We start from the raw sequence: 16865 nt of genomic DNA, 5'->3' as shown, positions 1-16865 counted from the left end.
GCTGTAACTATTGGAGACTTCCTGATCTAGAATTCTCATAGAATTGCTATGTGGTGATGTCACTACGTAGTTCTCCTGATTTCTAAAGCCTCAAATTACTGCTAAAAAGACTGCAAGGAGTTTCTGTGGTTACAAAGAATCAAACAGCACTAAGCCCTGGTGCAGTTGCTACAGCTACCAACCCTTGTATTATGCTACTAAGGGAACAGTTCCTGATTTTAATTGAGACACTATAAAAATTACCATGACACATGTGACTTATGTAAATAGAAAGATGCACCCATAATAAATATTTAAAGATAAATTCCCCTTCCTACCAGCCAGTATAATCCCGGCCGGCTGGTGTCCTAGACCCTTTCAGTTTTTTGAAGGTACCCCAGGTACTGATACAAATAAGCTTTCTCCAGGCAGGAGAACTATGAAACCCGTGCTAGTGACTAAGCTGCTATACCAGTTCTATCTCTCCTATAGTAGCTCCCTGTGTTACTGTAAATAGGAAAACAAGAGGGTCTCTGTCCAATAAAATATGCCCATACTTAGAAGGAAAATAAATCTTATTTAAAGGGATTATTCTTACTTTAAATTTTGTTTATCATTTCCCAATTCATAGTTTTCTTTAAAGCTGAAAATATCTTGGGTGATGGAAGTTATTTATTTTCTGACTGTAATTTATTGATGGTATTTATGACTCACTTTTAACTCTTAGATAATGGAAAATCAGAAATCGGACGACCCCTCTAACATTAAAGACACCATAATAAAAGAAGAGGTAACTTTTTGTGCTATTGCATGTTTTGAAAACTGATCTAACCTATTTGTTATACACAAACTCTGATTGCAGCATATCTGCTGATGTCCTTGTGAATAGTATCTTTGTTGGCAATGGGGCATGGAGGTGTACCCTTTGTTCTTAGGTTGCCCTTGAGGCAGCAAATTAGGATTTTTATTTTTGTTTTCCAAAATCTGGTAGTTAGATACTAGAGAGGAGGCAGATATCAATAAGCCAATCAATTACAGTCTTCTGAAAGTGGAAAACGCCACACAAACGCAGCCTTCAGTATATAGTAGTGTGTTTGTCTTTTAGACACTTGTGAAAGGAAAGTGGATACAACTTCAGGAAACAACATATGTGGATCATGAAGGTCAAACCAGGTTGGTGTAAAACATTAACATAACATCACTAATACAAAATGTTTATCATTAATACACAATATTTTGCATTTACTAATTCCAGAGCTCACATATTTACTTTCACATTGATGTCTCGTGCTTATAGGGCACCTTAGTAAATGCATAGACACTCGGTCCATGAATAAGATCATAAGAGAATAATTAACATCATATGCTTAGTAGTGTTATGGTTTAATAGTAGTTAGCTGATAATAATTATACATGGTTAAGAAAAAAAAAATCGGCTTTAAACATAATCCCTTTCTGTTGCTCTTCAATCAGAGTAAATGTTAGACTAGAAATCAGTGGAGTTGGTGATGAAAATGTATTTTTGTATATGTTGCTGCTTATAATAAGGCTGGGTGTGGATGCCCATTATTTAGTTGCACATAGAAAATTATCAAACCAACATTAAAAGTTACCACAGAGCAGAAACGCCCCCTCCTCTTCCATAAACGCATGGCCCTATCTAAACAACGTGGGGGGCTGATGCTTCCTAACCTATCTAGTTATCAAGAGGCTTGTATATTGAGCCATCTGCGAGACTGGGCCCTCCCCCCCACCTCTAAGCCATGGGTGGACTTGGAGAGAGCCTTGTGTCCCAGCTACCCGCTGCTGGACCTTCTTTTGGACACTTAGGCCGGTCCGTCCATCTGTTCTATGCAGGCTACGGTCCATTTCGGATGCCATGCAGGTGTGGGATAGAACTATAGGGCTGCATCCAAACTTTGTTCTCCTGTCTCGTAATCTCTCCCTACAGGCAGTGGCTCAGCTTATCCCAGACCTAAATCTTGCTGTTTGGAAAGCTAGAGGGATTACCTCCATGTCAGATTTATTTGCCCAAGACCTCTTTCTTCCCTTTCCACAGCTCCAAGCTCGTTATAGTTTGCCATCCTCAGAGACATATAGGTACTTGCAAATCAGACACTGGGTCAGAACTGTCTCTAGGACCCCCCACTCCCTTATTTCACTCCCAACACATGTCATTGATAGATTGACGAAGGGTAGTGGGAGAGGCGGAATAACATTCTGGTACCACTACATTTACTCCCTGATCCCCCCCCCCCCCCAACTAAAACACCTACACAAACCCAGTGGGAGACGGATGTGCAGTTAGTGCTCACTGAGCGACAATGGGAGAGAATCTATGTAACGTCCCATCGTATGTCTAAATGTATTAACCATACCGAGATGCAGGTTAAACTTCTCAACAGGCTATACCTTACCCCGGAACGGCTACACAGGTTCTGGCCAAGCCAATCAAAATTGTGCTGGCGTCAATGTGCCCAAATAGCAGATATCTTCCATGTATTCTGGTTATGTCCAGTGATCCAGCCACTGTGGAGCGAGGTATTTGCTTTGATTTCTTCAGTTTTGAAGACTCCTGTTGCTCCAGACCCAGCTTTAGCTCTCCTTCACATCTACCCGACTTCTATTCCAAAGCACGATCATTATGTATTGGGACACATTTTGATTGCTGCTAGAGCAGCAATAGCACAAAATTGGAAGTCTCAGACCCCCCCTACCACTGCTCGTATCATCTCAAAGATACAATACAGCTTTGAGATGGAAACAACTAGGGATGAGCGCACTCGGATTTATGAAATCCGAGCCCACCCGAACGTTGCGGATCCGAGTCGGATCCGAGACAGATCAGGGTATTGGCGCCAAATTCAAATGTGAAACTGAGGCTCTGACTCATAATCCCGTTGTCGGATCTCGCGATACTCGGATCCTATAAATTCCCCGCTAGTCGCCGCCATCTTCACTCGGGCATTGATCAGGGTAGAGGAAGGGTGTGTTAGGTGGTCCTCTGTCCTGGTAGATCTCGTGCTGTGCTGTGCTGTGCTGTGCTGTGCCTTTTTCTGCAGTATCAGTCCAGTGGTGCTGTGTCCTGTGCTCTGTCCTGCTGAGTTCCGTAGTGCTGCTGGGTCCTGTGCCGTGTCCTGTTCAGTCCAGTGGTGCTGTGTCCTGTGCTCTGTGCTTCTAAGGGCATAGTTATTTCCCCACTATTCCCAAGTTTTTTAAAAATAAAAAAAAAGTAAAAAAAAAAAAAAAATATAATAATTATAACCAAATTTGCAAAACCAATACAGCAGTATAAGTCCATTGGTACTGCAATATTACCAAGTTCACACATTCTGCAGTATCTTGTGCTACATATAATGGAGACCAAAAATTTGGAGGATAAAGTAGGGAAAGATCAAGACCCACTTCCTCCTAATGCTGAAGCTGCTGCCACTAGTCATGACATAGACGATGAAATGCCATCAACGTCGTCTTCCAAGCCCGATGCCCAATCTCGTAGTACCGGGCATGTAAAATCCAAAAAGCCCAAGTTAAGAAAAAGTAGCAAAAAGAGAAACTTAAAATCATCTGAGGAGAAACGTAAAGTTGCCAATATGCCATTTACGACACGGAGTGGCAAGGAACGGCTTAGGCCCTGGCCCGTGTTCATGACTAGTGGTTCAGCTTCACCCACGGATCTTAGCCCTCCTCCTCCTCCCCCCCCCTACAAAAAATTGAAGAGAGTTATGCTGTCAGCAACAAAACAGCAAACAACTCTGCCTTCTAAAGAGAAATTATCACAAATCCACAAGGCGAGTCCAAGGATGTTGGTGGTTGTCAAGCCTGACCTTCCCATCACTGTACGGGAAGAGGTGGCTCGGGAGGAGGCTATTGATGATGTAGCTGGCGCTGTGGAGGAACTTGATGATGAGGATGGTGATGTGGTTATTGTAAATGAGGCACCAGGGGGGGAAACAGCTGATGTCCATGGGATGAAAAAGCCCATCGTCATGCCTGGTCAGAAGACCAAAAAATGCACCTCTTCGGTCTGGAGTTATTTTTATCCAAATCCAGACAACCAATGTGTGGCCATATGTAGCTTATGTAAAGCTCAAATAAGCAGGGGTAAGGATCTTGCCCACCTAGGAACATCCTCCCTTATACGTCACCTGAATAACCTTCATAGTTCAGTGGTTAGTTCAGGAACTGGGGCTAGGACCCTCATCGGTACAGGGACACCTAAATCCCGTGGTCCAGTTGGATACACACCAGCAACACCCTCCTCGTCAACTTCCTCCACAATCTCCATCAGATTCAGTCCTGCAGTCCAAGTCAGCAGCCAGACTGAGTCCTCCTCAATACGGGATTCATCCGAGGAATCCTGCAGCGGTACGCCTACTACTGCCACTGCTGCTGTTGCTGCTGTTAGTCGGTCATCTTCCCAGAGGGGAAGTCGTAAGACCGCTAAGTCTTTCACAAAACAATTGACCGTCCAACAGTCGTTTGCCATGACCACAAAATACGATAGTAGTCACCCTATTGCAAAGCGTATAACTGCGGCTGTAACTGCAATGTTGGTGTTAGACGTGCGCCCGGTGTCCGCCATCAGTGGAGTGGGATTTAGAGGGTTGATGGAGGTATTGTGTCCCCGGTACCAAATCCCCTCGAGATTCCACTTCACTAGGCAGGCGATACCAAAAATGTACAGAGAAGTACGATCAAGTGTCCTCAGTGCTCTTAAAAATGCGGTTGTACCCACTGTCCACTTAACCACGGACATGTGGACAAGTGGTTCTGGGCAAACGAAGGACTATATGACTGTGACAGCCCACTGGGTAGATGCATCCCCTTCCGCAGCAACAGCAACAGCTGCATCAGTAGCAGCATCTACAAAATGGCTGCTCATGCAAAGGCAGGCAACATTGTGTATTACAGGCTTTAATAAGAGGCACAACGCTGACAACATATTAGAGAAAATGAGGGAAATTATCTCCCAGTGGCTTACCCCACTTAGACTCTCATGGGGATTTGTGGTGTCAGACAATGCCAGTAACATTGTGCGGGCATTAAATATGGGCAATTTCCAGCACGTCCCATGTTTTGCCCACACCATTAATTTGGTGGTGCAGCATTACCTCAAGAGTGACAGGGGTGTGCAGGAGATGCTTGCGGTGGCGCGCAAAATTGCTGGACACTTTCGGCATTCAGCCAGTGCCTACCGCAGACTAGAGGCACATCAAAAAAGCATGAACCTGCCCTGCCATCACCTCAAACAAGAGGTTGTGACGCGCTGGAACTCCACCCTCTATATGCTGCAGAGGATGGAGGAGCAGCAAAAGGCCATTCAGGCCTACACAGCCACCTACGACATAGGCAAAGGAGTGGGGATGCGCCTCAGTCAAGCGCAGTGGAGACTGATTTCCGTGTTGTGCAAGGTTCTGCAGCCATTTGAACTTGCCACACGAGAAGTCAGTTCCGACACTGCCAGCTTGAGTCAGGTCATTCCCCTGATCAGGCTGTTGCAGAAGCAGCTGGAGAAAGTGAGGGAGGAGCTGGTAAGCCATTGCGATTACACCAAGCATGTAGCTCTTGTGGATGTAGCCCTTCGTACGCTTTGCCAGGATCCGAGGGTGGTCACTCTTTTAAAGTCAGAGGAATACATTCTGGCCACCGTGCTCGATCCTCGGTTTAAAGCGTATGTTGTGTCTCTGTTTCCGGCGGACACAAGTCTACAGCGGTGCAAAGACCTGCTGGTCAGGAGATTGTCCTCTGAAGAGGACCGTGACATGCCAACAGCTCCACCCTCATTTTCTTCCACATCTATGGCTGCGAGGAAAAAGCTCAGTTTTCCCAAAAGAGGCACTGGCGGGGGATGCTGATAACATCTGGTCCGGACTGAAGGACCTGCCAACCATTGCAGACATGTCTACTCTCGCTGCATTGGATGCTGTCACAATAGAAAAAATTGTGGATGATTACTTTGCTGACACCATCCAAGTAGACATGTCAGACAGTCCATATTGTTACTGGCAGGAAAAAAAGGCAGTTTGGAAGCCCCTGTACAAACTGGCTCTATTTTACCTGAGTTGTCCCCCCTCCAGTGTGTACTCGGAAAGAGTTTTTAGTGCAGCGGGGAACCTGGTCAGTGAGCGGCGAAGGAGGTTGCTTCCTCACAACGTTGAAAAAATGATGTTTATAAAAATGAATAATCAATTCCTCAATGAAGTACAGCACTGCCCTCCAGATACTACAGAGGGACCTGTGGTTGTGGAGTCCAGCGGGGACGAATTGATAATGTGTGATGAGGAGGAAGTACACACTGTAGGGGGAGAGGAATCAGAGGTTGAGGATGAGGACGACATCTTGCCTCAGTAGAGCCTGTTTAGTCTGTACAGGGAGAGATGAATAGCTTTTTTGGTGTGGGGGCCCAAACAAACCAATCATTTCAGCCAAAGTTGTTTGGTAGGCCCTGTCGCTGAAATGATTGGTTTGTTAAAGTGTGCATGTCCTATTTCAACAACATAAGGGTGGGTGTGAGGGCCCAAGGACAATTCCATCTTGGAACTTTTTTTTTGGCATTATATGACCAATCAACAGTCGTTTGCCATGTTCAAAAAGTAAAACCAAATTTTAAAAAATTCAAGAAATTAAACCAAAAGTAAAATGCCGTGTCATAATTTAAAACAAGAGGTATTGACGTGCTCTAAAACTACAGTATTGTTGTTTATATTTTATAAACACTACACTTGAAAGCTTGAGTCTTTCAATAAAAAAGTAACTGTCCATTGCACGAATATTTGCAACAGGGACAATTTTAGGGTTAAGAAAGCCAACTAATAACACTTTGAAGCTGTCTGTCTTTATAAACACTACACTTGGAAGTTGGAGGAGGTATTGTGGCCCCGGCACCAAATTTACTACCGGGGCCACTCCACTGTGCAGTCCATATTTAGGTGTATCAGATATTAAACAAGGGTGACAGTTGATGCCCAATTTTTTAATTATATTGTGGCCTCGGTACCAAATTGTGTACCGGGGCCACCACACTACGCAGTCAAGATAGATAGATGCGTATCATAGATAAAGTACATTCAGTGGTGTGGGGCAAATTGAAAAATATTCAAAATGCACTGACATTATCAAAAACAAGAGGTTGTCACACGCTAAAACTCCAACATGTATATGATGGAGAGGATGGAGGAGCAGCCGTATGTGTAGTGTAATGCAGACCTGTTGAAGGTTTTTTATATATTTTATTGTGGTGCCCAGTGCCCACTCCTCTAGGCAGTCCAGGTACATTTATTGGTGCGATTCATAAAAGTTCAGGGTTTTTAATATATTGTGGTGACCCACTCCTCTACGCAGTCCAGGTACATTTATTGGTGCGATTCATAAAAGTTCAGGGTTTTTAATATATATTGTGGTGACCCACTCCTCTACGCAGTCCAGGTACATTTATTGGTGCGATTCATAAAAGTTCAGGGTTTTTAATATATATTGTGGTGACCCACTCCTCTACGCAGTCCAGGTACATTTATTGGTGCGAATCATAAAAGTTCAGGGTTTTTAATATATATTGTGGTGACCCACTCCTCTAGGCAGTCCAGGTACATTTATTGGTGCGATTCATAAAAGTTCAGGGTTTTTAATATATTGTGGTGACCCACTCCTCTACGCAGTCCAGGTACATTTATTGGTGCGAATCAAAGAAGTTGATGGTTTTCTTATTATATATATTGTGGTGACCCACTCCTCCACGCAGTCCAGGTACATTTATTGGTGCGATTCATAAAAGTTCAGGGTTTTTAATATATTGTGGTGACCCACTCCTCTACGCAGTCCAGGTACATTTATTGGTGCGATTCATAAAAGTTCAGGGTTTTTAATATATATTGTGGTGACCCACTCCTCTAGGCAGTCCAGGTACGTTTATTGGTGCGAATCATAAAAGTTCAGGGTTTTTAATATATATTGTGGTGACCCACTCCTCTAGGCAGTCCAGGTACATTTATTGGTGCGATTCATAAAAGTTCAGGGTTTTTAATATATTGTGGTGACCCACTCCTCTACGCAGTCCAGGTACATTTATTGGTGCGAATCAAAGAAGTTGATGGTTTTCTTATTATATATATTGTGGTGACCCACTCCTCTACGCAGTCCAGGTACATTTATTGGTGCGATTCATAAAAGTTCAGGGTTTTTAATATATTGTGGTGACCCACTCCTCTACGCAGTCCAGGTACATTTATTGGTGCGATTCATAAAAGTTCAGGGTTTTTAATATATATTGTGGTGACCCACTCCTCTAGGCAGTCCAGGTACATTTATTGGTGCGAATCAAACAAGTTGATGGTTTTCTTATTATATATATTGTGGTGACCCACTCCTCTACGCAGTCCAGGTACATTTATTGGTGCGATTCATAAAAGTTCAGGGTTTTTAATATATTGTGGTGACCCACTCCTCTACGCAGTCCAGGTACATTTATTGGTGCGAATCAAACAAGTTGATGGTTTTCTTATTATATATATTGTGGTGACCCACTCCTCTACGCAGTCCAGGTACATTTATTGGTGCGATTCATAAAAGTTCAGGGTTTTTAATATATATTGTGGTGACCCACTCCTCTACGCAGTCCAGAAAGATACCTTGTTGCAACGTTTTGGACTAATAACTATATTGTGAGGTGTTCAGAATACACTGTAAATTAGTGGAAATGATTGTTATTGAATGTTATTGAGGTTAATAATAGCCTAGGAGTGAAAATAAGCCCAAAAACTTGATTTTTAAACTTTTTATGTTTTTTTCAAAAAAAATCCGAATCCAAAACCTTAAATCCGAACCGAGACCTTTCGTCAAGTGTTTTGCGAGACAAATCCGAACCCCAAAAATAACGAAAATCCGGATCCAAAACACAAAACACGAGACCTCAAAAGTCGCCGGTGCACATCCCTAGAAACAACAGACACGCCCTACGCCTCATCTGCATCAGCTCCCATCATGAAGTGGTTTAGGTGGCCCTGGGTCTCCTCAGGATATTTCTGGTTTCCCATCAGACCACTCTCCAGCGGCTCTTATAGAATCCCCCCGGCCAGCCGATCAGCCCGCATCTGCTGTTAGTCTATCCATGGTGGAGAAGCCTCCAAAATGCCAAAATGTAGTTTGACATGCCCTGCAACATTTCTCTATGTTAAATTGTATACTGTTAATATTATGTGCCTTATCTTAACTTAGTGATCCTCCTTCCCCCTGCGTGGGGATTCCCATGTGTTTTTCCCCATGTCTGTACTTCCTTTCCCCCCTTCCCTTTTTTTTTCAGTACCCCATATACCTTTGGAAAAATTCAATAAAAATATTACATTGTAAAATATACATTGGATAAATAACGTCATTTATACATTTTTATTCCCTGATAATTCATAAATAATCACATTGGTTCAGCTAGAATGCAAAGGTAAAAAATATTGAGTGGGCTGTGTAATCAGTCACACAGCAATTGTTGTCTTGTGTTCGCTGTGTAGAGAGTGATAATAGGGTAACCTAGGGAGATTAAGATGTTGGTTGAGGAATATCCTAAGCTTGTCTGAAGAGGTGGGTTTTCAGAGAGCACTTCAAGGTTTGAAGACTAGAGAAAAGTCTTGTGGTGCAAGGGAGTAAATTCCACAAAGTAGGTGCAGCCTGAATAAAGTCCTGTAACCGAGAATAGGAGGATGTGATGAGGGTGGAAGAGAAACGCAAATCTTGTACAGATGGGAGGTGTCGAGTAGGGAGCTATTTTGACACAAGTGAGGAGATGTATGTTAGTGCAATTTTGTTGATGGCCTTGTATGTTAGTAGATGAATTTTATATTATATTTGTTGAAAAACAGGCAACCGATGAAGAGACTGACAGAGTGGCTCAGCAGAGGGAGTTTGCAAGGAAAATCAATCTATACGCTGTGTGTAAAATCGATTGTTGGGGTTCAAGTCTGATTTTGGGAAGACCAGTAAGGAAGTACTTGCAATAGTTGATGTGGGATTACAATGATCACTCTCAAGTTTCCTTGCAATTGACCTTTGCTTTTATTTTTTTTATTTAAATTATGACTGGTGCATTGTCATATACAAATTATCTAGCCAAGTCTAAGTAGGCTTCTTTTTTATTTTTTTATTTTTTTGCTATAACTAGTGCCATTTTTGTAAGCTATCAGTTTGCCTAATGGATACAATTGCAGCATTTTCTAATAAATAATCACAATGAGTTTTAATAGCAGCATGGTGACCGCTATCTTTATCCCATATTATGCTGGTTTTTATCAATAGAAGGGGTGTCCTACAGGAATCTGGTTGATGAAAGAAATGATAATAACAATATCAGTACATGTATGTGTCACAAATACGAATAGATCAAAGAAAAAAAAAACACTTAAACATATTACATCTTGCTGATGCTATTTGTATACATTTTGAAAGTTTTCTGATATCTGATAAGGATGTTTTTCTACTTTTTGTTTGTGTTTTCTTAATCCTTTATGCTTAGCATTTTTTTTTTTTATTTTTTTTTTTGTAATCCATCCACCAGAACATGGGAAACTGTGAAACGTACAACACGAAGAGAAGGCAGTGCAGCAGATGGTGAGCAGCTGTTTTTTGTTTTTTTTTAAGTGATTTTAGTTTTTGTTACATACAAAGTAATTTTTTTCTTCTTCCAAGTATATTCGCAAAATGGACCCAGTTTTTTTCTAATGAGAAACTGAACTTGGTCTGTATCTATCTGTGTGTCTTTGCAAGTGTGTGTTTCATATAGCGTGTGAGCACAAGTGACAGCTTTGTTCATGTGTGCCTAGTGTCTATTTCTTTGTAGGTTTATAATGCTGAGTTTTTGCGTGTGTGTGACCGGCAGACTTCTGAATTTGCAGGAGTTCTCCTGGACTCCCAGATGAGCAGTATTCACTCCTACATCTGCCCACTTGTGAATCTTGTCATCCTAGCCCTGCTCCCGGCTGTATTCTCCTGCGAAGCGAATCGTGGAATTTGAGCAACGGGGGGCGGGGCTTAATGATGTGATCACCTCAGCCACACACCCCGCAGTCAGCAGCAGGGTCTCCTCACTGGGATCTCCCAGAGGTGAGATCCTAAAGATTGGCAAGTATGGTGTATATATGCATGCAAGCATTTATATCTGTGCCTCTATTTTAATATTTTTATGCTTCTATAAGTCGCTGTTGGTGGGTATAAACTTGTGTCACTGTGTGTGTGTGTGAATGTTCGTTACTCTGTATGTAACCATAAGTGTGTGTTACTGAACATGTAATCTCTCTCCTCCTGTATTAATATAGTTGTTTTGGCTGTTTGTGACTATCTGTCTCAATGTGTGCATGTTAGTATTGCATTCTTTTCGCTCAGACATGGGGTCACAGTACATTCAGCTGACATGGGGTGAACAGTGCCCTTTAAACATAGCTATCTGATTAGCCATGTAATTTCAGACACGCATCAGTTATACATGCTGTTTCAGTGAACTGCAATTTGCTTACATAAAAACAAAAAACTGCAGGCATGTAAACTAACTGCGGTGCAGTCAATTAGTGTGTCATTATGCGTGTCTGATTTTACATGGTTGATCTGGTAACTAGACATTGGGAGTATAGGCAGAGAGAGAGTGCACAAAACATACAGGCAGGCATGTCTGTTTTTTGATTATTTAGTATTATAGCTGGTAGTACTAGTGTATGTTATGCAGACTGCACTTGTGTATGAGGTTAATATGTGTGGTGTCTGTCACAGGGAGGCCGCAGTTACTTACCAGACAGGTAAGGCGCTGTCTTGCTGGATCTAGACTGTGAGGCAAAAACTAAGCATTTGTCTGGATTGGCTCGATCAACCTTTGTTTGCTTTCAGCAGTGTCGTACTTGCTACGTTTGAGAGAGAATAATATGGATATTTCTTTTTTTGTTATTCGATAGGTGTAGCAATTATATCAGTATTGCAGAGAACACTCCATTATGAATGTATGGTGCTCATTAAACAGTTTCGACCTCCTTTGGGTTGCTACTGTCTGGAATTTCCTGCAGGTCAGTCTTGGTAAAGTAGTTTGTTTTTGCTTCCTTTTCCTTATTTACAATGTATGAATTATGGCTATATAATACTTTGTCATAGATAAGACTTTGTACCCTGGTTTAGGACGCCTATGTTCAATAGTGTTAATATGATATGACACAACTAACGATTTAATTTAAAGTAATCTTTTTCTTCAGTAGAAAAACTAACCTGTTATTGGTCGTTTCCTGATTTGCTCATCTTTCTAAACACGTTCACCAATATTTTGCAAAGTATTGTTTTTGTGTTACTTTTGAGGCTTGTAGGTGACTGTTTTTAATTTTGATGTGTTTTTTTTTTTTTTTTCTTCTTCTTTTTTTCCCCATTTGTATGTATGTGTAATTGGATTCCTCCTGCCAGGTCTTATTGATGACAATGAGACTGTAGAACAAGCAGCACTTCGGGAACTGGAGGAGGAAACTGGGTACAAAGGAGAAGTCATGGAATGCTCCCCTGGTGGGTTGAGTTGCTGTTTGTGGTCAGGTCACCAATAATGTGTTTTTAAATGTTGTTTGTACAAAGTATTATGTTTTACAGACCTTAACTGGTTATTTGTTTTCCCTTGCTGATATTACAACACTGTTTTTTTTTTTTTTGAAATATATTTTTATTCAGATTTTTGTCAAGTATAAATGGTACAGTATTTGGTATGCTCAAAAAAAAAAAAATTCATAACAATATTAACAACAATAGTTTGCAAAACAGGTGAGGCATAGAACTCGGAACTACCACAAACGTAATGGTCCGCAGGATTAGTAAAATGCAAATAAACGAGAGTCAAGAGATATGGTTATGAGATATCCGTAGTACCATGAGGGGGAGAGGGAGAGGAAATAGAGGAAGAGAAACATAGGGGGGAGGCAGTTTGGGAGGGGGGGGAAGGAAGGAATGTTAGTAAGGGGAAAAGCAAAGAAGAAGGAGAAAGGGGAGGCAGAACCTAGCAAGACTTAGCTCAGACAATTACCAAGGAAACATTATTTTCATTTTTTAAGAAGGGGAAGGTGTAGCAGAGAAGTAATCTTGCCACCTGTGCCATGTGGAGAGAAATTTGTAAGGGCGATCATTAGCTACACTAGTCATGTGCTCTAGATTGTGTATTTGCCAAACACTTTGAATTAGTTCCAAAACAGAAGGGCTCTCTGATTGTTTCCATTTCTTGGCTATTAAGCATCTGGCTGCGGTCAGGATATGGCCCGGGAGTGACCACATAGTTTTGTGGGTGTCGGGGGGTAGTCGAGGGAGGAGAAAGTATGAAAGATGGAATGGAGATCTTAGATTTGACACTTTATAAATAAGGTCAGCTACCGCTTTCCAGAAGGGGATAATTTTTGGGCAGCTCCACCAGATGTGGGACAGGGAGCCACGCTGGCCACAGTTGCGCCAGCAGAGGTCCGAAGATGCCGGATAGATTGTTTTCAGTCTGGAAGGGACTAAATACCACCGGAATAATAGTTTGTAGGAGTTTTCTTTAACGGTAGTACAGATGGAGGATTTGGCGACTGCCTCGCGTATCTCAGTCCATTCCTCAGGATCCAGAGACTCGGCCATCTCCACCTCCCAGCGAAGCTCATGAGTCTCCTTGTCAGGCAGATTATGATTCATTAGTAGAGAATAGAAGGTAGATATCAAACCTTTAGAAGACGTTTTGTTTTTACAGAAGGTTTCTAGGGGGGAGCGATTGTGAGGAGCACGAGGGTCTATTAAGGAGGAGAAAAAGTGACGAATTTGAAGATATTGGTAAAACACGGAGGACGAGAGATGGAAACGCTTACGAAGATCAGCAAAGGTCGGAAAAAAACCCATTGGGACAATATCGGAAAGAAACAAAATATTCTGTTTTGTCCATTGGGAGAAAGATTTTGGGTTGACCCCTGGAGGGAAAGAGGAGTTATGCCAAAGAGGGAACATCCGCTTGGGGTTAGACAAGAGTTTAAAAGTGCGGGTGCTATATCTCCAAATTTCAATAGAGAAGCGAACTGTAGGGGGGAGGGAGTGCAGGGGAGGAAGGTCCTTAGGGTCTAACCAGAACAAAATGCTGGGAGATAGCATCTGGAGGAGGTCAGCCTCTGTGTCGACCCAAAGCCTAGTTTGGGGGGGAGAATGAGAAAGAACGGCTTGGGTGAGGTGTGATGCCAGGTAGTATTTATGGAGGCATGGTAGCCCCAAACCACCATTCCGGGCGTGACGAAAGAGAACTTTGAGACGAACTCTAGGACGACGGCCGGACCATATAAATTGTGAGATACTTGCCTGGAGATCTTTCAGAAAGAGTGATGGGACGCGTACAGGGAGAGTCTGGAAAAGGTAAAGAATCCTTGGTAAAATATTCATCTTAACTGAAGCCACTCTACCAATCCAAGAAATATACCTTGGGGACCAGGACTTAAGATCGCGCTTCAGGGCGGCTACTAGTGGGGGAAAGTTGGCCAAAAATAGACGATCATATGTTTTGGTGAGATTGACACCTAGGTATTTAATGTTATGGGGTTGCCAGTGAAATTTAAAGGTGTCTTGTAAGTGAGTTTGGGTGTTCGGTTGGAGATTAAGGGCTAAGGCTTCAGTCTTATCGGAGTTGATTTTAAAGTTTGAAAGGAGACCGTACTCGTTAATTTCAGCAAAAACAGACGGGACAGAGACATGAGGGTTTGTAAGAGTTAGAAGGACGTCGTCTGCATACAGGGCTAGTTTTGCCGATCTTAAACCTGTGGAAATGCCGGATATATTAGGGTTGAGGCGAATCCTGGAGGCCAGAGGTTCCATCATCAGGGCAAAGAGGAGGGGAGAGAGGGGGCATCCCTGTCTGGTACCATTCCGAATTGAGAAAGCCGCAGAAGCACATCCGTTAGCCAGGACCGTTGCTGAGGGGTTGAAGTAGAGAGAGGCAATTCCATTGAGGAAGGGACCTTGAATGTTTGATGCTTTGAGAACCTCGCGCATGAAAGGCCATGAAACCCGGTCAAAGGCTTTTTCAGCGTCAAGCGCGAGCACCAGAGCCGGGGTTTTGAGTTTATTTGAAGCATGGATTAAGTTGATGACTTTCCTTGTGTTATCGGCTGCCTGGCGGTTGGGAATGAAACCCACCTGGTCAGGGTGGACCAAGCAGGGGATCACACCGGCCAAGCGGTTTGCCAAAATCTTAGCGAAGAGTTTCAAATCAGTATTTAGTAATGATATTGGGCGATAACTTGCACACAGGCTAGGATCCTTACCCTCCTTCGGGATCACCACTATATTGGCTCTGGTGGTGGCGCTGTCAAACTTTTGGCCCTTGAGGATCGAGTTAAAAAGATCTAGGAGCATGGGTGAAAGGACAGGGAGCAACTTTTTGTAATATATGGCCGTGAGACCATCCGGGCCCGGGGCGGAGGTATTTCTCAGAGATTTGACCGTAAGTTTCAATTCGTCCGCAGATATATCTTGACTAAGTAAGGTAGACTGGGATACGCTTAGCGCTGGTAGACCACAAGTATTTAAGAACGTTTTAATGCGAAATCTGAGGTCTCTAGGGGGGGGAGCGTCAGATTGAAGGTCGTACAGTTTGGAGTAAAATTCCTGGAACCGGTTAGCTATTTTTTGTGGATCAAATTGCTTACAGGAGGAGGCGTCTAGAATATGAATAATTCTGTTGCGAGTCCGTTTAGTACGTAAACTACGGGCCAAGAGGGCGTCAGCTTTATTTCCTTTCTCGTAGAATCTTTGGCGGAGCCATTTCAGGGTATTGGCTGCTTTAGTGGACAAGAGTTGCTGTAACTGAGCTTTTACAGCTAGGATTCTGAGATAAGTTTTGCGTTTTGGGTAGCGTTGATGCTTCTTGGTGAGGGAGAGAAGTTCAGATTCGAAACCTTGAATCCGAGCTAAGTGAACTTTTTTCTGGGCTGATGACATGCTAATTAAGAGGCCTCGGATAGTGGCTTTATGTGCCTCCCATATAACAGAGTGCGAGATATCCGGGGAGGAGTTGAAGTTCTTGAATTCCTCGATTGACTGAGACACTTTCTGTAAGTTTTCCGGTTTGGTGACAAGGGTGTCATGCATGCGCCAGGATCGATGAGGGCGGACTGCGGGAAGGATATCGACATTAAGAGAGACCGCAGCGTGATCTGACCAGATAACTGGGATTATATCTGAAGAGCGCAGGGAGGAGGTAGAAGATTTATCTGTGAAAATCATGTCAATGCGTGTATGGACGTTGTGGGGGACGGAGAAATGTGTGTATGCACGAGCAGAAGAGTTCAAGACCCGCCAAGAGTCATAGAGATCATACAGCTTTATTAGGGAGCAGAGATGACGAGAGTCTCTAGAGGTCCGCAAGGAGGTACAACACTGTTTTTATCAGCAGGAGTAGTCTATTTCTTTAATAGAAGGACCAAACTGAACTTGTTGTTTTGACAAAAGGAATATTCTGTTCATGGAAGTTTAGTAATCTGTCACAACTCCAATATAAAAAAAAATGAATCCATGCGCATGGGCTCCTATTGGTACACAAATCCTTTCTTAGTTACTGGCCACCTCCATACTAGTTTGTTATAAAGTGTAAGTCATATGACTACAACAAAGACCCAGACATATATGTAATAACAAGAGCAGCATTGTGTAAAGTTTGAAGGTAAATGTTTCTTATTCTTCCTAAAAGCCTATCGAAGTAGATTAAACTGCATTTAGAGAATATGGAAAAATATGAGTCCCTGGCGCAATGAAGGAATGCGAGAGTTGAAGCAATTATGAAAAGGCTTTATAAACAAAAACATGCAGTAAATACATAAAATATGCATATACAATAGTCATCACTGAAATAATAAAAACAAACCAATACACAGCATGTATTAAGC

General features: G+C 42.6%; 1 protein-coding gene across 2 annotated transcripts in view; it reads left to right on the top strand.

Annotated features, from left to right (window-relative positions):
- The window catches only part of NUDT5 (nudix hydrolase 5), a 29484-nt gene that overhangs the window by 3318 nt on the left and 9301 nt on the right, over nt 1-16865 (top strand). For both annotated transcript variants that reach the window (XM_075208647.1, XM_075208646.1), the window contains exons 2-6: nt 707-769; nt 1085-1152; nt 10520-10572; nt 11904-12011; nt 12397-12492. In XM_075208647.1, the coding sequence (XP_075064748.1) occupies nt 707-769; nt 1085-1152; nt 10520-10572; nt 11904-12011; nt 12397-12492 (388 nt within the window). The remainder of the gene's footprint in view (nt 1-706; nt 770-1084; nt 1153-10519; nt 10573-11903; nt 12012-12396; nt 12493-16865) is intronic.

The sequence above is a fragment of the Mixophyes fleayi genome, chromosome 4, assembly GCF_038048845.1.
Source record: "Mixophyes fleayi isolate aMixFle1 chromosome 4, aMixFle1.hap1, whole genome shotgun sequence".
In the NCBI taxonomy this organism is placed as follows: Eukaryota; Metazoa; Chordata; class Amphibia; order Anura; family Limnodynastidae; genus Mixophyes; species Mixophyes fleayi.
The sequence above is the reverse complement of the archived record's forward strand: the minus strand, read 5'-3'. Positions and strand labels throughout refer to the sequence as shown.